At 48.0% G+C, this 25227-nt stretch overlaps 1 protein-coding gene across 5 annotated transcripts in view; it reads left to right on the top strand.

Annotated features, from left to right (window-relative positions):
* Positions 1-25227, top strand: part of AGPAT4 (1-acylglycerol-3-phosphate O-acyltransferase 4) — a 126536-nt gene that overhangs the window by 46506 nt on the left and 54803 nt on the right. For 4 of the 5 annotated variants that reach the window (XM_043888475.1, XM_043888478.1, XM_043888474.1 and 1 more), the window contains one exon: positions 2871-3134. The exons of the other annotated variant lie outside the window; for it this stretch is intronic. In XM_043888475.1, the coding sequence (XP_043744410.1) occupies positions 2871-3134 (264 nt within the window). The remainder of the gene's footprint in view (positions 1-2870; positions 3135-25227) is intronic. 5 annotated transcript variants of the gene reach the window in all.

The raw sequence follows: 25227 nt of genomic DNA, 5'->3' as shown, positions 1-25227 counted from the left end.
GAAGTGAGCCCCATTCCCTGACTTTGCATAGTTTGGGACTGTGAATTTCACTGAAGGAGGCGCTGATTTTGCCCCGGGGGTCACTTCTGGGCTGCTTTGCAGAAGGGAGTTCTGAGCCTAAGAGAAGCCCCTGCCTTACTCCCCCAGGATCAAAACTGCCCAGAGCACTGGAAGCAAAAGAGCTCGGAGGTTCACCTGAATCTGAAGATCAGCTCCTGACTGTGGCAACTCCAGGCAAATTGCCCAAGCTATGGGGCATCTCAGTTTCTTACTCCAAAAAATGGATGATAATACTATTCATGGGATTCATCTGAGGCTTAAAATGAGATCATATATGTGATACTGTCAAACAGATTTTGGGGGAGGAGTATTATTAGTAAAGATCGTAATGAAGTCTAGGCTCTCCCAACTCTCACTGTTAGAAAGTTCAGTCTGTAATCTCGGCGCTTCTTGGGGAGGCTTGCAGTCATGTTCTTGTTCCAGGAGGAGCGAGTTTGCTGTGCGTGATGTTCTCAGCTGTCCTTAGCTTATTTTTTCTCTGTCAGAATATTTCAACCTCCTCTCTTTAAACTGTTCCTCAAAGGCTTTATTTGCTTCAGTTCAGTTCAGTTCAGTCGCTCAGCCGTGTCCGACTCTTTTCGACCCCATGGACTGGAGCATAACAGGCCTCCCTGTCCATCACCAACTCCCGGAGTCTATCCAAACTCAAGTCCATTGAGTCGGTGATGCCATCCAACCATCTCATCCTCTGTTGTCCCCTTCTCCTTCTGCCCTCAATCTTTCTCAGCATCAGGGTCTTTTCAAATGAGTCATCTTTTCGCATGAGGTGGCCAAAGTATTGGAGTTTCAGCTTCAGTATCAGTCCTTCCAATGAACACCCAGGACTGATTCCCTTTAGGATGGACTGGTTTGATCTCCTTGCTGTCCAAGGGACTCTCAAGAGTCTTCTCCAACACCACAGTTCAAAAGCATCAATTCTTCTGCACTCAGCTTTCTTTATAGTCCAACTCTCACATCTATACATGACCACTGGAAAAACCATAGCCTTGACTAGATGGACCTTTGTTGGCAAAGTAATGTCTCTGATTTTTAATATGCTGTCTAGGTGGGTCATAACTTTACTTGAACAGTTATTTCATTTTTCTCTTCAGGGGTTGAAGACTGATGACAGGAAAGTGAGTCTGGCTGTTGTGCATGTTTTGAGTTTCTGTTCAATTTTAGAACTCTTAGGCGTGCATGTGTGTATGTGTGTGCGTGCACATCAGGAGTGCGGTAGGGTGGTTCTCTTGCCTTCATAGGTGGTTATTTGTGTTTACTGACATCTCAAAGTTGATCTCTGTTTAACCTTCATTAAGTCATTCCACAGATATACATATGTATATTTTGTAATTTTTAATTTGATATGTTGTATTTCATTTTTACTCAATTCAAGAAATTATTTTTCTTTTTTCCTTTTTTTGGCTGTTTGGCGTAAGGGATCTTAGTTCTCTGATCAGGGATCTAACCTGCTCCCCCTGCAGTGGAAGCTCAGAGTCTTAACCAATGGACCACCAGTGAAAGTGAAAGTCACTCAGTCGTGTCCAACTCTTTGCGACCCCATAGACTATACAGTCCATGGAATTCTCCAGGCCAGAATACTGGAGTGGGTAGCCTTTCCCTTCTCCAGGGGATCTTCCACCCAGGGATCGAACCCAGGTCTCCCGCATTGCAGATGGATTCTTTACCAGCTGAGCCATCAGGGAAGCCCAAGAATACTGGAGTGGGTAGCCCATCCCTTCTCCAGGGGATCTTCCCGACCCAGGAGTCAAACTGGGGTCTCCTGCATTGCAGGCGGATTCTTTACCAACTGAGCCATCAGGGAAGCCCCATGGGCCATCAGAGACGTCTCTCTATGTATTTTTAAAATTAAGCTCCGGTTCTGTGCCAGTGACGGCTCCAAGGGCCAGAGAGACGGTGGCGATCTTCAGGATCGTTGTGTGCCCCGGAGAAGGGACACTCCAGGGCAGAAAGCCAGCAGTTGAACTAGTAACACCGTAACTGCAGGGGGTGCCACCCGCTCCACCCCCATCCCCAGCACCACCCCACTCTCCCCAGGGCAGGCGTGCGTGCAGGGAGGTCTCACCAGGAGAAGTGATGTTTGGGCTGAGATCTGGAGATGAGGAGTGGAGGGAAGGGGAGTCTCTGGGGGCAGTATGCAGGCGGGCAGGAGGTCCTGGAGGTGCAGACTCTGGTCCTCAGGCTCTCCTTAGTGATGGGCGCTGCTGCTTAACCTCTCTGGACCTCATTTCCTTCTCTGTAACAATAGTACCTGCCAGAAATGGCAGCCCACTCCAGTATTCTTGCCTGGAGAATCCCATGGACGGAGGAGCCTGGTGGGCTACAGTCCACGGGGTTGCAAAAAAGAGTCGGATACGACTGAGTACTTCACTTTCACTTTCACTAACAGGTGTTAGGATGATCAGAGGAACTAGTCTTTTGAAGACTGATGCTGGGAAAGATCGAAGGCAGGAGGAGAAGGGGATAACAGAGGATGAGATGGTTAGATAGCATCACGAACTCAATAGACATGAATTTGAGCAAGCTCTGGGAGATGGTGAAGGAAAGGGAAGCCTGGTGGGCCGCAGTCCATGGAATCGCAAAGAGTCGGACACGACTTAGGGACTCAACAACAACAACAATGTTCTTTTAAAGGGTTGAACTGTGCCCGAGGTAAAGGAAGCCCTGTATAAATGTTTGCAAAATAAAAAAGAAATCCACGCCTGTACAGTGTAATCTTGAGAGTATATTTGTCTTCTGAGAGTGTTTTCCCCCCTGCCTCTAAGAGCACAGTAACATTTTTTTCTGACGTTTGGCATCGGTGTGTGTTTCAGGCGCTTTCCCGAGTCCTGGCCCCCCGCCCTGCTGGCCGCGTTCTGTGGTGGGTGCTCGCTGTCCGGGCGAGGAGCACGTCCCCAGCATGGACCTGGTCGCCTTGCTGAAGTCTCACTTCCTCTGCCACCTCATCTTCTGCTACGTCTTCATTGCCTCGGGGCTCATCATCAACACCATTCAGCTCTTCACGCTCCTTCTCTGGCCGGTTAACAAGCAGCTCTTCCGGAAGATCAACTGCCGGCTGTCCTATTGCGTCTCCAGCCGTAAGCGCCTTCCCTCTGTCCTCTGTGTGTGCGGCTGTTACTGTTAAGACTTTCTGTGCAGGTTAATAGGCTTGCAGTGTATGCTTAGATATGTTGTTTGTTTGTTTCTGTTTGCATCTTTGACAAAATGCAAAATGTCTATTTTTGTCCTCATTCTCAAGCTACTTTTTAAATGAGTGATGCCAACAGCACTGCCAAACGCCAAAATTCAACAGACATGGAGGGCTATCCTCTGAAAAGCAAATAGACATTCTGTCTCTGTTTCTTTAGGTTTCCTCCTCGGAAACAATCAGTGTTTGTTCTTCGGTTGCTCAGTCGTATCCGACTCTTTGTGACCCCATCGACTACTGCACGCCAGACCTCCCTGTCCATCACCATGTCCTGGAGTTTGCTCAAGTTCATGCCCATTGAGTCAATGATACTGTCCAACCATCTCATTCTCTGTCACCCCCTTCTCCTCCTGCCCTCAATCTTTCCCAGCATCAGGGTCTATTCCAATGAATTAGTGTTAGTGATTTCTTAGTTATCCTTACAGAAATAGCATATGTATGTGTATACATATGCTATTTCTATAAGGAAAGACATATGTATGTATGGTTCTTATGTTCGTACATGTAAGCAGGTGAGTCTGTATATGTATAGATACATAAGACATACACGTAGCTCAGATCATGAACTCCTTGTTGCCAAATTCAGACTTAAATTGAAGAAAGTAGAGAAAACCACTAGACTATTCAGGTATGACCTAAATCAAATCCCTTACGATTATACAGTGGAAGTGAGAAATAGATTTAAGGAACTAGATCTGATAGACAGAGTGCCTGAAGGACTATGGATGGAGGTTTGTGACACTGTACAGGAGACAGGGATCAAGACCATCCCCAAGAAAAAGAAATGCAAAAAAGCAAAATGGCTGTCTGAGGAGGCCTTACAAATAGCTGTGGAAAGAAGAGAAGCGAAAAGCAAAGGAGAAGAGGAAAGATATTCCCATTTGAATGCAGAGTTCCAAAGAATAGCAAAAAGAGATAAGAAAGCCTTCCTCAGTGATCAGTGCAAAGAAATAGAGGAAAGCAATAGAAAGGGAAAGACTAGACATGTCTTCAAGAAAATTAGAGATGCCAAGGGAACATTTCATGCAAAGATGGGCTCAATAAAGGACAGAAATGGTAGGGACCTAACAGAAAATGAAGATATTAAGAAGAGGTGGCAAGCATACACAGAAGAACTGTACAAAAAAGATCTTCACGACCCAGATAATCACGATGGTGTGATCACTCACCTAGAGCCAGACATCCTGGAATGTGAAGTCAAGTGGGCCTTAGGAAGCATCACTATGAACAAAGCTAGTGGAGGTGATGGAATTCCAGTTGAACTATTTCAAATCCTGAAAGATGATGCTGTGAAAGTGCTGCACTCAATATGCCAGCAAATTTGGAAAACTCAGCAGTGGTCACAGGACTGGAAAAGGTCAGTGTTCATTTCAATCCCTAAGAAAGGCAATGCCAAAGAATGCTCAACCTACCGCACAATTGCACTCATCTCACACGCTAGTAAAGTAATGCTCAAAATTCTCCAAGCCAGGCTTCAGCGAAACATGAACTGTGAACTTCCAGATGTTCAAGCTGGTTTCAGAAAAGGCAGAGGAACCAGAGATCAAATTGCCAACATCCGCTGGATCATCAAAAAAGCAAGAGAATTCCAGAAAAACATCTATTTCTTCTTTATTGACTATGCCAAAGCCTTTGACTGTGTGGATCACAATAAACTGTGGAAAATTCTTCAAGAGATGGGAATACCAGACCACCTGACCTGCCTCTTGAGAAACCGGTATGCAGGTCAGGAAGCAACAGCTAGAACTGGACATGGAACAACAGACTGGTTCCAAATAGGGAAAGGAGGACGTCAAGGCTGTATATTGTCACCCTGCTTATTTAACTTATATGCAGAGTACATCATGAGAAATGCTGGGTTGGATAAAGCACAAGCTGGAATCAAGATTGCTGGGAGAAATATCAATCACCTCAGATATGCAGATGACACCACCCTTATGGCAGAAAGGGAAGAAGAACTAAAGAGCCTCTTGATGAAAGTGAAAGAGGAGAGTGAGAAGGTTGGCTTAAAGGTCAACATTCAGAAAACTAAGATCATGGCATCTAGTCCCATCATTTCATGGCAAATAGATGGGGAAACAGTGGATGGCTATTTTGGGGGGCTTCAAAATCACTGCAGATGGTGACTGCAGCCATGAAATTAAAAGACGCTTACTCCTTGGAAGGAAAGTTATGACCAACCAAGACAGCATATTAAAAAGCAGAGACATTACTTTGCCAACGAAGGTCCATCTAGTCAAGGCTATGGTTTTTCCAGTGGTCACATATGGATGTGAGAGTCGGAGTATAAAGAAAGCTGAGTGCTGAAGAATTGATACTGACAGTCCCTTGGACTGCAAAGAGATCCAGCCAGTCCATCCTAAAGGAGATCAGTCCTGGGTGTTCATTGGAAGAACTGATGTTGAAGGTGAAACTCCAATACTTTGGCCACCTGATGTGAAGAGCTGACTCATTGGAAAAGACCCTGATGCTGGGAAAGATTGAAGGCAGGAGGAGAAGGGGATGACAGAGGATGAGATGGTTGGATGGTATCACCAACTCAATGGACATGGGTTTGGGTGGACTCCGGGAGTTGGTGATGGACAGGGAGGCCTATTGTGCTGTGGTTCATGGGGTTACAAAGAGTCGGACACGACTGAGCGACTGAACTGAACTGAACACATACTTTTTAAAACTAAATGCTGGTATAATATATTGTTGGTCTTTCTTGGTTCTTCTCTTTAACTTTTTGAGATAATTGGTGCACATATGATCCCATGCACCCTTCAGTTTCCCCCAATGGTGACGTCTTGCACGTCTACAGTGTAACATGCCAATAAGAAAACTGACATTGACACAGTTCACCAACCTTATTCGGATTTCTCCTGTTTTATTTACATTCATGTCTCTGTGTGTGTGTGTGCGTGCACGTGTGTGATTATACTAGACTATTTTAAACATGACTAATTCAATTGGCCTGAGTTTCAAAAATGAAAATGGTACAAAGTAAATCCAAGTACTGGGATGTCTAGAGATGAGTTTGGTGTTGATTGGCCAGAAATCGATACCTGCTCTCAATAGCACAGAATTCTGTGTGTATCATTACCAATTACATATATGAATGTGAATATATTTTTTTAAATGAACTCTTTCAAATGAAGCAATTAAAAAAATCTCAGCTACGTTCGATATGCCAAGAATTTCAAAATTACAGATATCATTTTGGACCAGTTTCAATGAAGCAATCAGATTTTAATTTGAATCAAAATAATACAGGCTGCATACAGTTATCCAGATGGATTACTACTGATCTAATGAGCTATTTTTGAAACTTTAAGATAGGATCTTATGAGAAAAAGAATAATAGCTACATCCTCATTTGTAATGTTGCACTGACTCAGAACTGGCAGATCTGTCTGATACTATTTCTAATGTGGCGTGTGTGCTAGACCTACTGTGTCTTTGGTTGGAGTGTTTTACATAAATGTCTTGAGCATGCTCATAAGATCATAAAGTTGCAGTTGCAAAAAATGTATGTTTAATCTTCATGTCTATGGCCCATTGGGTTGTAGCCACCCATTCGATGGATTCATGCAAATTTGCTAGTCATGCATTTTACTCTGATACTGTTTATAGTATTGAAGCACCTACCATGGTACAGAAAAGGGAACAACCTTTCAGGGCAGGACAGAGGCAGCAGGAGAGGTCAGAAACTGACTTGTAACTGAAGAGAAGAGTTTGCATAATCAAGAGGAGGAGATAATTGCCTCAGATTTACTTTATAATTTAAAATGTCTTTTTCCACTAAAGTGTCTATTTAACAAAAGTTGTTTAACAAACAATGTTAGTTGCAATTTTCATTGAAGCCTGCATTTATATGATTTGCACACACCTACAGAGATTCAAAAATGTGTCAGTTTGCAATTGGGAATCATGGGTACTTGCATTGTTGTGACCTCTGTTGAAATCTCTCTTGGATGCTTAAGCATTACATTTTCATTTGGAGTTGAGAAATAAGAGATAAGCTTTGGAATGAGAGTTTCCAAGAGTCTCTGTTTTGCTTTTGGGAGGTAGTGGAGACATGCCAAGTCAATATTCTTTATAAAATATTTATTATTTATTTAATTTATGTATTTGGCTGCACTGGGCGGGTCTTAGATGCAACACGTGAGAGCTCTGGTGGAGATTAAGATGGGGAACACATTCAGAAAGCAAGGTGAATTTCTCAACATGACAAATAATTATTTAGCATGATTCCGAATGACATGTAACCATCCAAGACCACTGGTGTTTCCCCACCCAGGGTGTCGTGAATGGCCAGCAGTCTAATTTCACAACAGGGTCAGAAGGACATCGCCAGGTCCCTCCCGTCCCAGGATGTCTCCCCCGTGCTGTGTGTCTGCTGTCCCAGAGGAGAGCTTCGACGGGTTTGGACCGAGCAGATGCAGAAGTCACCTGAAAAGGGAAGGGGGCATCTCTCTGGAGGAGCAGGTCTAGCTTTTGGGAAAGGAGAATGTGGTGGAAGGCGGGGAGGGTGATGCCTCCTGGGTTTGGCTGTGGGCACTCACTATGGTGAGGAATCCCCCCCACCCCCCACCCCCATCTTCTCCAGCATCTCCATTCCTGACATCCCAGCATGTCTTCGATACAGAGCTGTTCTCTCTCTCTGAACTTGTCCTCTGTAGCTGATAGATCCTTGGAGTGTTTTGTAGCAACAACCAAAGATGTGTAAGAGACAGCCTGTTTGGGAAGCCTCATTAGAGGCTGTAGTTCTTGGGCTATTGAACAGCTCAGTATAGAGGTGATCAGGCCCTCTCTGCTTGCTGTCACTGTCCTCCTCTCCAGGTTAAGACAAAAACTCTTCAAGCGGTTTAGCGAATCACTCTAAAGCTTAGAAAACCAGCCTCATTCATCATTTCTGCAGCTGACTTTTTAAAGAAAAACAGCAGATAAATTGTTTCCTAGACCCGCGAGATCCCGCCGTTACCTGCTCACTTTTTACTAAGGCAGCTGTGTCTCTATGCTTCTTTATTTTTTTTTAATGTTTGTCAAGAGCTTGGTGGTGCAGTCCGTGAGTCCAAAGTAGTCAGCAGCCCTGGCAGGTGGAAGGCCCCTGATGTAAATGACAAGTAGAGTCGGTTTCCAGCATGACACCCAGGCAGAGAATCTTAGTCTAGTGGCCGGGGCTGTCCTCAGGAAAAACAGCTAGAAAGTTTGTTTGATTTGGATGGCTGCTTTGGGAGGGCTGTTTCAGTTCCTTCTTGCCTCGCTTTGTAGGCCCCTAACCCTGAGAGGCTGAGATAAATGGGCTTAGCATGCTGAATGGTGGGGGTTGGGGGTGGGGTATGGAGCCGACCTCTGCAAGATGAGGAGAAGGAAGTTACAAGAAGTGGGCTGCCACGCAGAATTGTATATTACTTTCCCTTGTACAGGAGGTGCGCTTTAGTCTCTAGGGAAAGGTGGTCAAGACCAGCTGGCTCGCTTTCCTTACCCCCCCTGACTCTGTGAGTTAAAAAAAGCAGAGAAGAGTTAGGAGAACCTATGAATGGCAGAGGTTTTAAAAGGGGGAGGGGCAGGGAGAGTGGAGGATGACAGCTGACCTCAATGTTCCATGAAGCGCTGGAGACACAGAGCTGCCATCAAGACACCACTCCCCAAGCACACACCATCCCTGGTGCCTGGCTTCCAAATTCCGTGCTGTAGCTCCCCACCTCCGTGCCTTGAGCCTGGCTTTTACTTTTTCTGGAGCGTGATGCTCCTGGATTCCATGGCCATCCGATGCACAGATCTGCTAGGTGCCTCAGATGGCCAGTGGCTGGTGACGCTGAGGAGGGGTCAGGATCTGGAGTGCGGAGATGAGACAAGAACATCCTGCCCTCCTGCTTATAGACTGTCACCTTGGGCAAGCCCCAGAAACCCTCTGAATTCAGCATAGAGCAGCAAGATGGATCACAGTGGCTGCTCGAAGAAACGAATGAGATGCTATGTACTAAAGTGCTTCGTGAGCTGTTTCAGTTCAGTTCAGTTCAGTTCAGTCGCTCAGTCGTGTCCGACACTTTGCGACCCCATGAATCGCAGCACGCCAGGCCTTCCTGTCCATCACCGACTCCCAGAGTTTACTCAAACTCATGTCCATCGAGTCGGTGATGCCACCCAGCCATCTCATCCTCTGTCGTCCCCTTCTCCTCCTGCCCCCAATCCCTCCCAGCATCAGGGTCTTTTCCAATGAGTCAGCTCTTTGCATGAGGTTGTGAGCTGTTTAACGCACATCAGTTTAGGATGAAAACTGAAATTTGTGTCTGCAGAGGGAAGGAGAATTGCAGAGGGGAGGCTTGGGGGGCAAGTAAGGCTATCTTCTTTCTTCTCGTTATGGCCGTTTACTTGGTTGGGTACCTTCAAAGAATGAAGTACATTTGAATTAAGGGGAAGGAGTAGAATTGACCAAATTCCAGTATTTTTCTAATAAAGAGTTGGTTGTGTTTTTTTTTTTTCTTTTTGCACTTGGGAAGATAGTTACTTCTCTTCTTAGCACCCCCTTCTGCGTTCCCACTCACTCTCCTTGAAGGTTATTGGCTGCTTGATTGGCAGTAGACAGTGGTTGAGCATGAGAGAAGCAAGCTCTATTTTTCCAGCTATAACACCATTCACAGTTCCTTCCTTGAAACAGACGTCAGTCTTCCTGCTGTTGACAATATGGACCCCAGGATGCAGAAGTCCCTTCCCAGCTGTGACCCGAGGGCGGGGCTCAGTATCTCAGATGGACAGGCGCCCTCCCTGGAGCCCTGGGTAGGGGGGAACCAGGCTTCACTGAAGATGCTCCCCTGTTCTACTTTTAGGGTGACATCCCTCTTACGGGGTCATGAACCTCGGGTTCTTGGGGCAGCTCCCCCCTCCCTGCCCCAACAACTTTGGCCATATGATCAGTCTGATTCTCCTGGGTGCCAGGCTGGTCCCTGGAGCTGGTCTGTTGTGCTTTATTTTTTCTTGTTAAAAGTAATTTAATTTATTTATTTTTGGCTCTTCTGGGTCTTCATCGCTGCGTGGGCTCTTCTCTGTCGCGCTGAGTGGGGGCTGCTATCTAGTTGTGGTGGAGGGCCTCTTATCGAGGTGGCTTTTCTTGTTGTGGAGCACAAGCTCTTAGTTGCAACTCACAGGCTTTTGAGCCCCGGATCAGTAACTGTGGCGCGTGGGCTTAGTCGCTCTGCAGCATGTGGGGTCTTCCTGGACCAGGGATCGGACCCGTGTCTCCTGCATTGGCAGGCAGATTCTTTACCACCGAGCCACCAAGGAAGCCTTAATTTTTTTCCTTGTTTTTTAAAAAAGTTTATTGCTTTTAGGCGACACCGTTCGGCAGATGGGATTAGCTCCCCAAACCAGGGATCGAACCTGTGCCCCCTGCATTGTGAGCATGGAGTCTTAACCACGGGACCGCTAGGGAAGTACCCGGCCAGGTTTGCTTTAATTCAAGGCCATCACCCATAGTGTGAACTTGGCTGTTTTCCTTTCTTTTGTCTCTCACTGGAATTTAAGAACCTGTCTCCTTCCACAGCCCCTCCTGGATCAGGATAAGAATTGTTTTTCTTAAATGTCTTGGTTTGAGTTCCAGATTCTTGGGCACGTATTAGTGTCCTTGCTTTGAGATTAGTTGGTCCTGGTGTAGCCGGGAGACAGCAGCTGTTATGGGGCAGAGGGACCAGGGCCGGGAGCCCTGAATGAGGGTGGGGAAGGGAAGAGGTGGAGAGGATAAGACAGGGAGGAGGGCGCTCCAGATGAGCAAACATGCCCAGGAGCCCCCCAAGATCTGTTCCTGGATTTCCTCTAGGCGGGAGTTGTTACTGATCCTTTTGGTAGGAGATTTCTCAGAGGCACATGGATCCCCGGGAGCAGGCCCTGGGGAAGTGGTCCGCCCCTTTGACCCAGTGGGTGTGCATAGCATCACACATATCCACGCACAGCCGTGGGTCCTGGGGGCGGGGTAGGAACATAGTCAGGGATCCTGGGGCGGGATTATGGGGGTTGTGTAAGGGAAGGGGCATCGGCCCCCCTGAGGTTTCTATTTCTGAGTAGGGCCAGGAGAAGCAGGGCTTAGACACACTGCTGTGTGTGTCATGAGGTGGGGGCCACAATTATGTGCCCCCCTCCCCCCCGCCCTGTCTTACATGAGAGTACAGGGCAAGACTGGAGTGTCTTTGACAAAAGGTGATCCATCAAAGAGGGGGTCGCTGTGGCATTTTCCACGGTGACCTTGGGAGAAATAACACGTGCTGCTCCTTTGGCAGCTGGCTTGATCTGTTTCTCTTCCCAGCCTGATGGATGACAGGACTGCCTTCGTTTATTTTCGTCCAAGGGGATTCTTTACTCTTTCCCATCCGGAGCAGGTTCAGCTCTTTCATTTGGGGCAACAGTTTATCACCCGCAAGATGTCAGGAAAGGTCTTTGCTAGGTTGGCTCCAGAGCCCTGGTCCTGACCCTTCCCATCGCTGATTCTGCTGACTCATGGACTCCTGCTGCCTCTGTGGTTCTGACCCAGAGGTGAGGGCTCTCCCTGGACCAAGCAGAGAGCACCTGGATTCCTCTCCTGGGACCATCCTTTGCTCGTCTCACTCTCTCTCCTGTGCTTGTACCATCCCCTTCTCCCGTCATGTGTTGGTCTCCACGCCCTCACGGCTCTCACAAGCAAGCTCCGCTTCGTCCGGGGTTACAGGCCTGGGAGGTTAGGCAGCTTCTGCAGGTGCCGTGTAATCCATGCTCTCAGGGGCAGACGAAGAGCCCAGGAGTGTGTCTGTATCTCCCTGGAGACCCCAGGCCTCGACAGCGGCCTCCGTAACTGAAATAAGAGGCCACCGCATCAAGCGGCAGAGATCTTTCTCTAAGTAGTTTCCTGGTGATTCATTTGGTAAGTATTGAGCGCCTGCTGTGTGCCGGGCACCATGTTGGGTACTAGGCTCGTGGTGGTGAGAAAGACAGCTACGAGCCCACCCCCAGGGAGCTTGCGGTCTGCTTGCCTGAAAGGCTCATGGTCATCTCTTGCAAGGGCATCTTGGATAAGTCGTCGTGATGAACAGACCCAAACCATCCTGTTTGCCCCATGTTTGGGCAAAACGGACCTTGTTTCCTTCTGTCCTCACTTGGTGAGGCTTTTCGAGTAGCACAGCAACCAACCAACCAACTAAATGAGGAAAAAACTATTCCTGGTTAGCAACTCCACATTCTGACGGACGTAGCAGAAGCAACCCAGAAATGGACTTACGGTAGATCTTATTTACAGTGTGTTATAGAGTCAAAGAGCTGGCGTGTCTGCGTTTCAATGGCACCAGAATGATAGGCAGGAGAAAAAGAAGAGAATCAGAGTGTGAATAAGCTAAGCAGGGTCAGGCTTCTCAATTCTGCCCTTTTATTCCGTAGACTTCCAGCCGGCTAATGCTTAGCGAGCACTTGCCGTTCTAACTGCTGTTTTGAGGACTAGGCCCAGAGAGGTTAAGCAACTTGTCCAGGGTCACACAGGAAGTGGAGGAGCTGAGATTGGGGCCATCTGAGCGCAAAACTTCTCTCTGCAGCACTGCCCAGCACGGCCTGGTGGTGGAGGAGCCAGGGTCCGGAGCCGAGGCCACGTGTCCACTGGGACTTGTAGTAGGTGACGTTCCACAGGGCTGTGGAGATTGTGTAGTCACGGCACAGAGCTATTTCCGTTTCTGATGCGTGTGATCACTGCAGTCTGTGGTGTGCAGAATGTGTTAGGCCTCATGCTAGGCCTTCCATGTCTTTACCTTGTTTAAACACATAACCACCCTGAATAGGCAGTTTCCCATTTCATGCCAAGTGAAAGTCACTCAGTCCTGTCTGACTCTTTGCAACCCCATGGACTATACAAGTCCATGGAATCCTCCAGGCCAGAATACTGGAGTGGGTAGCCTTTCCCTTCTCCAGGGGATCTTCCCAGCCCAGGGATCGAACCCAGGTCTCCTGCATTGCAGGCAGATTCTTTACCAGCTGAGACACCAGGGAAGCCCAAGAATCCTGGAGTGGGTAGCCTATCTCTTTTCCAGCGGATCTTCCCAACGCAGAGATTGAGCCCAGGTCTGCCGCATTGCAGGCGGATTCTTCACCAACTGAGCTATCAGGGAAGCCCTGTCATGCCAACCCATTCCAGCACTCTTGCCTGGACAATGCCATGGATGGAGGAGCCTGGTGGGCTACAGTCCATGAGGGCCGCAAAGAGTCGGACATGACCGAGTTCCTAAGCAGAGAGAGCGTTTCATGGATCAGTTGTCTGAGGCTCAGAGAGGTCAGGTGACCTGTCTAAGGTCACACAGGAAGTCGGAGAGCTGAGATCCCCATATCCATTCCCCTACTACCTTTTTTTAAAATGTATTTTTGGCTGCACTGGGCCTTTGTTTAGTTGGGGCGAATGGGGGTTACTCCCCAGTCGCAGTGCTCCGGCCTCTCCGGCTGCTGAGCGAGGGCTCTGGGGCCCGTGGGCTTCAGCAGGGGAGGTGCCTGGGTTTAGCTGCCCCATAGCATGTGGGATCTTCCCAGACCGAAGACCGAACCCAAGTTCCCTGCCTTGGCAGGTGGGTTCTCAACCACCAGACCACCAGGGAAGTCCCATTTTTCTCCTACATTTTGAAAAACGAAGAAAACTGTGTGTAAGAGTCTTTAACACCCACAGTTGGTGTGAAGCAGACATCTGTTCGGATCAGCCCTGTGCGTGTCCATGCCCTGTCTCAGCCCCAGGGGGCTGTTCAGGATGTCTGCCACTTCCTTATGAAGCGTGCATTTGGGTTCGTCCTGGGGCCCTGACCCTGGGCTGGCACCTAGAGCTCAGAGGTGGAGGGGGTGTAGCCGCCGCCCTCGGAGGCGCCCAGGCTGGTGGGGAAAGCACGTGAGTCAGCCCCCGCAGAGCAGCCAGACTGAAGCGAGGCTCGAGGCACGCAGGGAAAGTGGAGCAAGTCCATCCTGGGGAGGGATGGAGGCTGGTCCACCGAAGCAGCATCTTACCAGGAGTTACTGAATGAGTGGGAGGTGTGCTATGTCGGCAAGAAGGGGAAAGGTGGTCTGGGCTGAGGAAAAAGCATATTCCAGCATTGCCCAGGGGCGGCACTGGTTTATCTGCACCAGTTTGTTCAGTGAGCCAGTTTGTTCAGATGCAGGACTTACCACATGTCGTCACGACCTTGCTGAGTCAGGAGGCGGGAGCCGGGTGCCCTCCACTGGGGCCTGGAGGACAGTGGTGTCCAGTCGCTCCCAGCATGGCTGGTCCACCTTGGGCCTGGTCCACGGATGCACCCACATAGCCAACCCCAGAAATTCCAAGCCCTGTAAACCATCCGTTTCCTTCAAAGTTTATTTTTGTCTTGCCCTGAGCAGCTCTGTTTGAAATGTGCCTTGAGAAACTGTTAATTATTTTTTTTTTTAAAGATCTGTTCACACATAATCTCTTATAAGAAGATACCCAGCTGGGTCATTATTTCCTTGAACCATGTTACACCCTAAGTATAATATTAAGTAGAAATAGCATGAGGCAAAATGGTGCCATGTAATACCAATTTTATAAATACAGACTGTAAGGAAGTTGATCGGAGTGCTGCTTTTAGGCATTAGAATTAGAGATGAGTTTTTAAAATTGCCTTTATAGCATGTATTTTACTAACTGGAAAAAAAAAAAAGCCAAACAAAATAAAAGCCCAGACAACAAAAAGAATTAGCTAGGAAAGGGGTTAGAAAAGAGGAATATAAAGTGGGCCCTTCATGCTCTGTGTGTGTGAGTGTGTGTGTGTGTTTGTGGGAAAGCCTCCTGCATGCTGCCAGTTGGGGGATGGTTCCCCATTCCTGGGTCCAGGAGTGATGTGATGTTCAGGCCTCGCCTCCAGGACCTACATAGAGCGTATTTGACTCTCATTGCTGCCGTGACCAAGGACAGTGGAGGCGAGAGAAAGTGCCCAGAGCTGCGTCCCTGGATCCCCAGGGTCCCCCCCTCCACCCCCGCCCCAGAAGATGTGCAGGTTCCTACCCCGTGCCTGTCAACAGGGCTTTATGCAGAAGCAGAGTCTTTGCTCATCGTCAAATTGAGATGTGGTCCTGTGGGTGGGCCCCAGTCCTCTACGGCTAACAGCTGTGTCTTTGTAAAAGGGGAGACCACAAAAGCAGATCAAACCAGTCCATCCTGAAGGAAATCAACCCTGAATATTCATTGGAAGGACTGATATTGAAGCTGAAGCTCCAATACTTTGGCCACCTGATGTGACGAGCTAACTCATTGGAAAAGACCCCGATGCTGGGAAAGATTGAAGGCAGGAAGAGAAGGGGACGACAGCGGATGAGATGGTTGGATGGCATCACCGACTCAATGGATGTGAATTTGAGCAAACTGTGGGAGACGGTAAAGGACAGGGAGGCCTGGCGTGCTGCAGTCCATGGGGTCTCGAGGAGTCGGACACGACTGAGGGACTGAACAACAGCCACGACTGGACGCAGAGGCAGCAGGCCTGGGGAGGACGGTGTGGACACCAAGCTGGAAGCCAGGAGAGCAGATGCCCCGAAGCCTCGAGAGAGGCAGCCCTGGCCACACCGTGTATTTAAGAACAGAAATACTGGTGTGTTAAAAACAGATGTGTTTCTAAGTCCCCAGTTTCGGGTACTTTAGAGCTTCCCTGATGGCTCAGTTGGTAAAGAATCTGCCTGCAATGCAGGAGATCCAGGTTTGATCCCTGGGCTGGGAAGATCCCCTGGAGGAGGGCATGGCAACCCACTCCAGTATTCTTGCCTGCAGAATCCCACGGACAGAGGAGCCTGGCGGGTTACAGTCCAGGGGGTCGCACAGAGTTGGACACAGCTGAGCGACTAACACTATTGGGGTACTTTACAGCAGTCCCAGAAAACCATCACTCCGTGATCCAGGCCTTGTTCCCTCTCACTGTGTGTGTGAAGTGCTAAGTGAAGGCCGTTCTCTGGCGCCGGCGGCTGTGGCACTGTGTTTATTTCCCTCTCCTCCCACCCCACCTGGCTTCCCCCACTCTCAGTTGTTTCACTGGCGATACAGGGGATGAGAGATTATCCAGACTGAAGACCTTGTTTGTGTCTAAGGGCCAAGCCACAGAACCCCTCTGCCCTGCTTCTTAAAGTCAGGGATGTCCAGTGAGTGAAATGGGGCTGGCCCATGCGGAGGAGCTTTGATGATGGAGACGAAGGCTTGTTGGGTTTCTTTCCTCCTGTTTTCCTTGTATTTTCAACTGGTGTGTACGTTTATCTCTCTGAGTACTCTGAAGTCCAGAACTGCTTGGGCGAACCAAAATGAAACCCTTCTTCCAACTTGGAGGGAGTTCTCCGTGGCGAATGTATCAAGTATGGAAGCCTATCTGTAAAGCAATGCTCAGGTCTGTCCTAGTAACGACCACTCTGGCCATTAAAGGAACAAAAGTCTTTTCTTCTCCCTGCTTTGCGCGAAGAAGTTACAGGAATGAAGTCATCTGACCCAGGAAGTCTGTTCCGGTGGCTTGCACACGCCTGCGTCTTTCATTTGGAAGCATCCAGAAAGCTGTCTTCCTAGCTTCGTTCAGATCCAACGTCTTTTCTTTCTAATCAGTGTTACTCTCCAGCCTGATTCCTAGTGGAATGATTTTATCTAGAATGGGACATTTACTTTGCTCCCCTTTCCCCACAAAGCTTGTTATAAAATTAGCCTTTTGTGTCAACACTTCTTTGTTTGCATAGGTGAAAAAATACTGGCCTTGAGAACTGATGATTACATCAGTGTGTTATCGGATCAATTCATCGATAAATATCCCAGCTAAGTAGTTGATATACCTGGCAATTGGAAGCATAGCAAATATACAGCCGGTCTGACACACCTGATTTGCTGAAAGGAGAGTGGTAAATGAGGGCACTGGATTTTTAAATAAATTTTAAAATAGAGTAATGTAACTATGCTATAGCATTTATTATGAGTAACAATCTGTTCCTGCATCTTAAATATGTGTGCGTGCATGCGTGCTCACTCAGGCGTGTCCAACACTTTTGTGACCCCATGGACTGTAGCCTGCCAGACTGCTCTGTTCATGGAATTTTCCAAGGCAAGAATACTGGAATGGGTTGCCGTTTCCCTCTCCAGGGGATCTTCCCAACCCAGGGATGGGACCTGAGTCTCCTGCATCTCCTGCCTTGGCAGGTGGGTTCTTTGCCTCTGCACCACCTGGGAAACCCCATATGCGTGTATGCACATGTAAATATATATGTTTTACTCATAGTGAAGGATGTATGTGTGATTGTTCCTACAAAAAAATGACCTGGTATTTTAAATAGAAAGCTTAATCACTCACAACTTCAAATAGACATATTAAGACGCGTTAAAGAAACAGCAGATTTAGGAATACAACTGTGATACTGGGTTGTATGAGCAGATGCTTGCCTTGGAGCAAGGTGTCTTAGCTGTTGAAGTGGTTTATAAATAAATTAATTCTCAGCCGAGGTGCTCATTTGTTTTTGCAAGCATTAAATTTCCCTGTGACTTGGGTTACAGCTTTCAAATTAGGTTATAAGTTTGACTCTGGTGTCTTGTAACTTCATAAGACAGGTGGGTGTGTTCTTCAAAGTGGGCTGGGTATTCACCGGTGTGGGGGAGGAAACAAGATGAGCCATTAGATAATAGAAAGAAAACCTTAAAGCTTCTAATTTATGTCGCATTTGTCATACGTGGAGGGCTTCCCATGTGGCTCAGTGGTAAGGAATCTGCCTGCATCACAGGAGACAAGAAGGAGGTTCCATCCTTGGGTCAAGGAGACTCCCTGGAAGAAGAAATGGCAACCCACTCCAGTCCTCTTGCCTGGAGAATCCCACAGACAGAAGAGCCTGGTGGGCTACAGTCCATGGGGTCACAAGAGTTGGACACAACTTAGCAACTAAACAACAACAGTAGTATATATGGATAAGATTTAAAAATTGTATGTATTTTATAAATTATACAAGGCAAAATTTTATGTGTATAAAATTTGTGTATGCTAATGGTGTCTATTTAAATTTTCAACTTAAACGATCAAAATTATTTGAAGATCACTGCCTTAGCCTGTGTGTAAGCCCAGACGCTTACTCCTTGGAAGGAAAGCTATGACCAACCTAGACAGCATATTAAAAAGCAGAGACATTATTTTGCCAACAAAGGTCCGTCTAGTCAAAGCTATGGTTTTTCCAGTAGTCATGTATGGATGTGAGAGTTGGATTATAAAGAAAGCTATTATAAAGTGCCGAAGAATTGATGCTTTTGAACTGTGGTGTTGGAGAAGACTCTTGAGAGTCCCTTGGACTGCAAGGAGATCCAACCAGTCCATCCTAAGGGAGATCACTCCTGCGTGTTCATTGGAAGGACTGATGCTGAAGCTGAGACTCCAATACTTTGGCCACCTGATGTGAAGAGCTGACTCATTTGAAAAGACCCTGATGCTGGGAAAGACTGGGGGCAGGAGGAGAAGGGGACAACAGAGGATGAGATGGTTGGATGGCCTCACTAACTCAATGGACATGAGTTTGAGTAAACTCCGGGAGTTGGTGATGGACAGGGAGGCCTGGTGTGCTGCAGTCGCAAAGAGACACGACTGAGCAACTGAACTGAACTGAACTGAACCACTCAATATGCACTTCAGCTTGGATGGAGTAGACAAAAGCAAGTTAAATCTACATCCACAGGTAAAACTTTTCTATGTGCATCCTTCTACGAAGGCTGTCAACCTTCCTCTGCCCCCAGAAATGGAAGGCCGTTCTGTGTTCTGGTTCAGCCCCACTTTCTTCTCTCTTGCTCCGTGGCCTGTCGACAGGGGGGTTACAGAAGACTAACAAAAGATGACATTGAACTAAAGCCAAATTCATGAGGCTGCAGAGGGTTCGCATCGCTGCAGAGCTGACAAGGCTCCTTCATAGTCTGACAAAGGAGACTGGAACGCGTCTGGACCAAAGACAACGTTGGTGCTGCCCCTGTTGGAGAAAGAGTGCTGACTCCACACTGGGGGTGTGGGCCGGGCTGGGAGTCAATGAGCACATCTCAGGAGCCAGGGCGATGCTGTCAGGAAAGCTCAGCAGAGGAGGGCCTCCAGGCCCCAGTCTCTACTGCCCCGGGGTGGACAGCTCTCAGCTGCCTCCCTGAATCCTCTGGCTGTTTCATCTGCCAGTGAAGTGGCCTTCACACCACCCTCCCCTCCCCTATGCTGGGCTGCACTCGTGAGAACTCCAGAGATGCTCAGACAGCGTCTGGTCCCTCAGCTCTCTTTTTTAAGATGCAGTTCCTCCGGGATCCCTCCTGAGTCTTCACCTCCTCCCTGACTTCCCAGCGCTGGCTGGGTCAGATCCTCTCCTCCATCTGGAGAAGGTGCTGTTCTCACGGCGTGCTGTCCGTGACTTCAGGCTTTCCCATCATCAGTTCCTTGTCAGTTTCCTTTTGGGCATCTCACGGCTCCGACCTGATTCATAGCATTTCAGTCGTGAAAGTTGGGCAGAGTATATTTAGGAGAAAGAAAAGGAGGAAGGAGGAAGGGAGACACGGAGGAGGGAAGGGAGGGAGGGGGGAGGGAAGGGAGGAGGGGGGATGGAAGGGAGGAGGGGGGATGGAAGGGAGGAGGGAAGGGAGGAGGGAGGAGAGAAGGGAGGGAGGAGGGGGGAGAGAAGGGAGGGAGGAGGATGACGAGCAGAGAGAACGAGCAGACACAGGGACGGTGATGTGAACGCACAGGGATCAAGTCCCCGAGGAGCACTAGGTCCTGGCACCTGGAAGTCGGGAGGCGTGGAGCTGGGGGTGGGAAGTGCAGCTAAGGAGAGACGTGGGGGCCACAGGTACCTGAGGTCGGAAGCTGGGACCCCTCATCCCTGCGGGCCCAGCCCCATGAGCACATCGCCTGGGCCGTACTCAACAGGAGGTGCTCGGTAACTGTTGACGGAATTGAATTCACGGGCGTTCCGCTGCTCGCGTGTGCTTGCAGAACGGTCTCGGGGTGCGCTGGGGGAGGACTGAGGTGGAGACCTGTGAGGACAGCTTCCTGCCACCCTCCAGACCACTGCCAGGCCCAGGGTGGAGCCTCTTCCTGCCTCAATGAGAGGGTCCTGCCAGGCAGATGTTGGCGCTGGGTTTCCTCCTTGATTTCTCCCGCTCGTCCTGCCTCTAGTGGGAGAAACAGGAATTTAACCTGTTCGAAGAAGTTGTCACATATTTGTGAGCATTCTGATTAACTGGAGGAAGTGACTGGAAGGGACGTCTACTCAGTTCGGGACATGAAGGTCTCTTGCGAGACTTGGCTCAGCCCTGGAAGAGGATCAAAGAGCCAGAAACCTCTGGTCCAGCCCGTGCCGGCTGCGCTCCGGCCAGGGGCCGTGCTGCCCACGTGGACCCGTCCCGGCGGCCCAGTCACAGCACTGCCCGCGCCCCGCGTGGCCCGAACTCCCACCGCGCCTCCTTCCTGTTGCCGCTCACACCGGCCCTCTCCCACTAGGGTGCCGTGGTGTTTCAGGACAGGACTCAGTTAATAATGAGTGTTTATAACAATTGTTGCTTAAGTGAAAAGTGAAGTCTCTCAGTCGTGTCCGACTCTTTGCGACCTCATGAACTGTAGCCTACCAAGTTCCTCCATCCATAGGATTTTCCAGGCAAGAATACTGGAGTGGGTTGCCATTTCCTTCTCCAGGAGATCTTCCCGACCCGGGGATTGAACGGATGGGTCTCCCGCATTGTAGGCGGATGCTTTACCTTCTGGGCCACCAGGGAACTGTTGCTGAATTGCAACAATCCGTTAACAGTTGTTGCTCAGGTCTGTAGAAATGAGAAGCCTCTAGATCTTCCCTTTGGGAGATTTAAATCAGTATTTAAAACATTATATAAAGAGGATGGTTATAATCTTACTAAGGAAACACTTGTTGGCATCAAGCTGTGTGTGGACTCTTACAAAACTGCCCTGGCGGGTCTGCTGCCTCTGTTTTGGCTGCGCTGGGTCTTCACTGAGACAGGAAGGCTTCTCTGGTTGTGGCCTGAGGGCTTCTTTGCCCCGGGCATGTGGCATCTTAGTTTCCCAACCAGGCACCCAGACCAGCATCCCCTGCACTGGAAGGCAGGTTCTGAAACACTGGACCATGAGAGAAGCCCAGGTCCTATTGCCTTTTTCTTAGTTCTGTCTAAGGAAAGCTAGCAGAATAGGTTTGGTAGGTGGCAAGGGCATACTTTTCTTTGCGGGATCACTCAGATGCCCCAGCGTCCTTGTGCCCTGTCTAGTTCAAAGTCTTGTTCTCCATCTCACCTGGCCAGTGCCTTCAGAGGCCCCTGTTCTGGCCCCAGCGCCTCACTGTGTGTGAGGTGAGGTGCAGGCTGTCAAGATGAGTAACAGCAGACAGCAGAAACCTCCTTCTCTTCCTGCCTTTGTCACGATCGTAAACACAGTTTATAGTTAAATTTGCAAAAACTCTTTCTAGCGGCTGGGCAGCACTTCCCTCACAAGGGAGTGCTCACGAAAGCCTTTTATGCAACCCCGTGGCACACCCTGTATCACAGGCTGTTGGAGAAATTGATGTCAGCGCACAGATCCATTCCAGTAGGACAGGAAGAATCTGTGTATCACCTTGGAGCCAGGCTCTGGGATTTCCCGCTGCATCTGTCTGTGCCCTGGAGGAGGAGACCCATTTCACAGGTCAGGTTTCCACTTTGGATGAGGAGTCTTTCTCATGCTATCACCAGGTTTCAGGCTGATTTATGGGTGACCCAGCTTTTCCTCTTTGGTTTGCATTTCTGTTTCCTTGGCAGAGCCAGTCTTCCTTGCTGGATGGGATGTGTTTTTCCAGGAACTGACCCCCAAGGTCATGGTGATAGTTGCAGGGATTTCTTCCAGCATGAACTCTCCCTCTTTGCTTCCGTTCACAGCGGTGGTTCTGATTATATGGCTCCATCTTATTGTTCACGGTTCTTTCCTGTTGGGCAGCTAGCATTTCATCCAGGTTTCTGTTTGAATGTTACCAATTATGAATTGATGGAATTCAGATTAAGTATTTTTGTGCCTAATATAAATAGTTGGGAAAGATTATTTATTTATTTATTAGATTCTTTATTTAAATCCATTGGTGCTCAATAGTTTTCTTTCAAGCATGTCTAATTTTCTATTTCTTCTAAATTTTTTCTGTACCTATGAATCTTCAAAATCTGAATGATGAATCATGGTTACTTTTTCAATCAAGTTGACAATTGCAAGCCCATTTTTTTGGTTGTTGTTATTGTTGTTTTGAGTGAATGCAGATTTGACCTCCAGAGATCGGAGTTGTTTATTCCTTATTGGATTCTGTCTTAAAGTTTGAGTGTCGTTGGGGTGAAAAGCCTACAGATCTGCAGATGTTAATATCATCTGGAGTGTGTTTGTATGTGTTGCATTGAGCTGTTAAGAACAAAAGACTTTAAATGAAATAATGCCATTTGTAGTAACGTGGAGGAACCTACAGATTATCACATCAAGTAAAGTAAGTCAGAAAGAGAAAGACAAATACCTGATGATTCACTTGTATGTGGAATCTAAAAAGTACTACAAGTGAACTTATTTACAAAACAGAAAAAGATGCACAGACATAGAAAACAGGTTTCTGTTTATCAGAGGGCAAGGAAGGGAGAGGGATAAATCAGGAGTTTGGAATTAGCAGATGCACACCACTGTGTGTAAAACAAACAACAAGATTCTACTGTACAGCCCAGGCAACTATACTCAGTATCTTATAATAATAGTGGAAAAGAATATGAAAAAGAATATACATGAAGAAGAATAATAATAATAACGGAATCACTTTTGGTGTACACCGGAAACTAACAGCATTGTAAATCAACTGTACTTCAATCAAAAAATTAAGAAAAAAGAACAAAGACCTTTAAGGTGGGAATAAAAAGGGAACATGGCCAACACTGCAGAGATGGCAGACATACAGACACCTGTTGGGGGCTCATTCCCCGTAGAAACATCTTGCGAGATCTATCTGAATGTCGCATAGCTTCCCTTTTTAGTACTGGTGTTTTTCTGGGTAGTTAATTCCATATTCTAAAAAGACTGAAATGTAAAGTTGGTTTTCAGAAAAACCTTTTTTAAACTAACTGACGGTGTCCTTCTTATTAGAATTGGAACCCAGCCCAGCCTTGTTTTGAGCAAGGCTAGCAGGGTTGCAACTGGGGGAGGGTAAGAAAGCCTCAGAAACGGTCTGTCCGTCAGTTCTTGTTATTCTGCTTCTTCTAAGAACATAAAAGTTGCGGAGCCTCGAGGCAGCCCTTGGAGGACTCTGAATCCATGTGTCTTAGTCGTGAGCTCCCACTCAAGCTGCAGGCTGTGTTTGCGCGCTCCCGGAGGAGTGTGGCCCACGAGTTCACCCCGCGCCCTGAAGCCCTTCTCACACTTTCCCTGCTCTGCCAGCGGGTCCCCACTCTCGTTCCCGGTAATTTTCTCCATCTCTTGCCCCATCAACCCCGACCCCCATCTGTGTTCCCTTTATACTAATCCACCTTTTTTTTTTTTATAAAGCTGAGAAACATCATTTTGTACTGCAGTAATTCATTCATTATTTCGATTGTTCATCATCATTTCTCTCCATCCCTCCCTGCCCCCACGCCAGCAGAATTTGACCGTATTTCAGGGATTTCTGTCCCTAAGTCCTCTCGGTATCCCTGCTGTGTAGAACAGAGCTTGGCATCCAGCAGCAGTAATAAATATTTGTTGAAAGAATGAATTCATTGCGATATACTTGTTTTATCAAATACATTTATCCAGCTTTATGGGGTTCCCAGGCGGCACAGTGGTAAAGAGTCTGCCTGCCAATGCAGGAGACATGGGTTAGATCTCTGGATTGGGACGATCTGTTGGAGTGGGAAATGGCAACCCACTCCAGTGTTCTTGCCTGGAAAATTCCATGAACAGAGGAGCCTGGTGGGCTACAGTCCATGGGGTTGCAAAGAGCTGGACGTGACTGAGAGACTGAGCTGAGCTGAGCTGAGCTGAGCATGCCACCATGCAAGCCTCTCACTACTCAGCTTTATAGTATCTCATAGCGTAACCTGGTGCCCTGAATGGCAGCTGGTGCCCCAGAAAGGCCTGGACACCGATCATGTGGCCTGGGAGGTTTGTTTCCCTCAGACTTGCTTCATTGTTGGGGGAGGGGGGAGGTCCTGAACTCACCAGAGAACAGGAGGGTACAAACCAGTGCACTGGAAAAGAGGTGCTCTTACCTTTTCAGTGACTGAGTCCATTGCTGCTTTCAAAGCAGCAAGAGAGGTTTTAGCAAATTTACTTCCAGAGGGTTTGTAGAATTGCTGATTGCGTGCCCACTCTTTTTCGCAGGAGAAAATGTAATACTCTTAACTTCACATCTGTATTGGAAATAGTGCCAATTGGAACCATGGGATTCCTTGGAATAGCCCATCGAGTAGCTAGAAGGACTATCTTGATCTGTCCTTTCAGCCTCTTTTCTTTGTTATTCAGATTGGCTCATTTTTTTCTGTTCCATCTTCAAGTTCACTGATTCTTTCCTCTTTTGAGCCCATCAGTTGTGTTTCTTCCCTTAGTTGTTTGCTTTTTCAGTTCCAAAATTGAGTTTGGTTCTACTTTGTATCTTCTGTTTATTTGCCAAGACTTTCTACTCTTCATTTACTTCAAATGTGTTCTTAATTGCTGCTGAAGCATTTTTATGACGACCTCTTTAAAATTCCTGTTAGATAATTCCAACGTCTGTGTTGTCTCTGGAGAAGGAAATGGCCACCCACTCCAGTGTTCTTGCCTGGAGAATCCCAGGGACGGGGGAGCCTGGTGGTCTGCCACCTACGGGGTCGCACAGAGTTGGATACGACTGAAGCGACTCAGCAGCAGTGTTGTCTCAGTGTTCAGTTCAGTTCAGTCACTCAGTCATATCCAACTCTTTGTGACCCCACGGACTGCAGCACGCCAGGCCTTCCTGTCCATCACCAGCTTCTGGAGCTTGCTTGATCTCATGTCCACTGAGTCGGTGACACCATCCAACCATCTCAT

Source organism: Cervus elaphus, chromosome 26, assembly GCF_910594005.1.
Source record: "Cervus elaphus chromosome 26, mCerEla1.1, whole genome shotgun sequence".
In the NCBI taxonomy this organism is placed as follows: Eukaryota; Metazoa; Chordata; class Mammalia; order Artiodactyla; family Cervidae; genus Cervus; species Cervus elaphus.
Note: the sequence above shows the minus strand (reverse complement) of the source record. Positions and strands in the feature narration are given on the sequence as shown.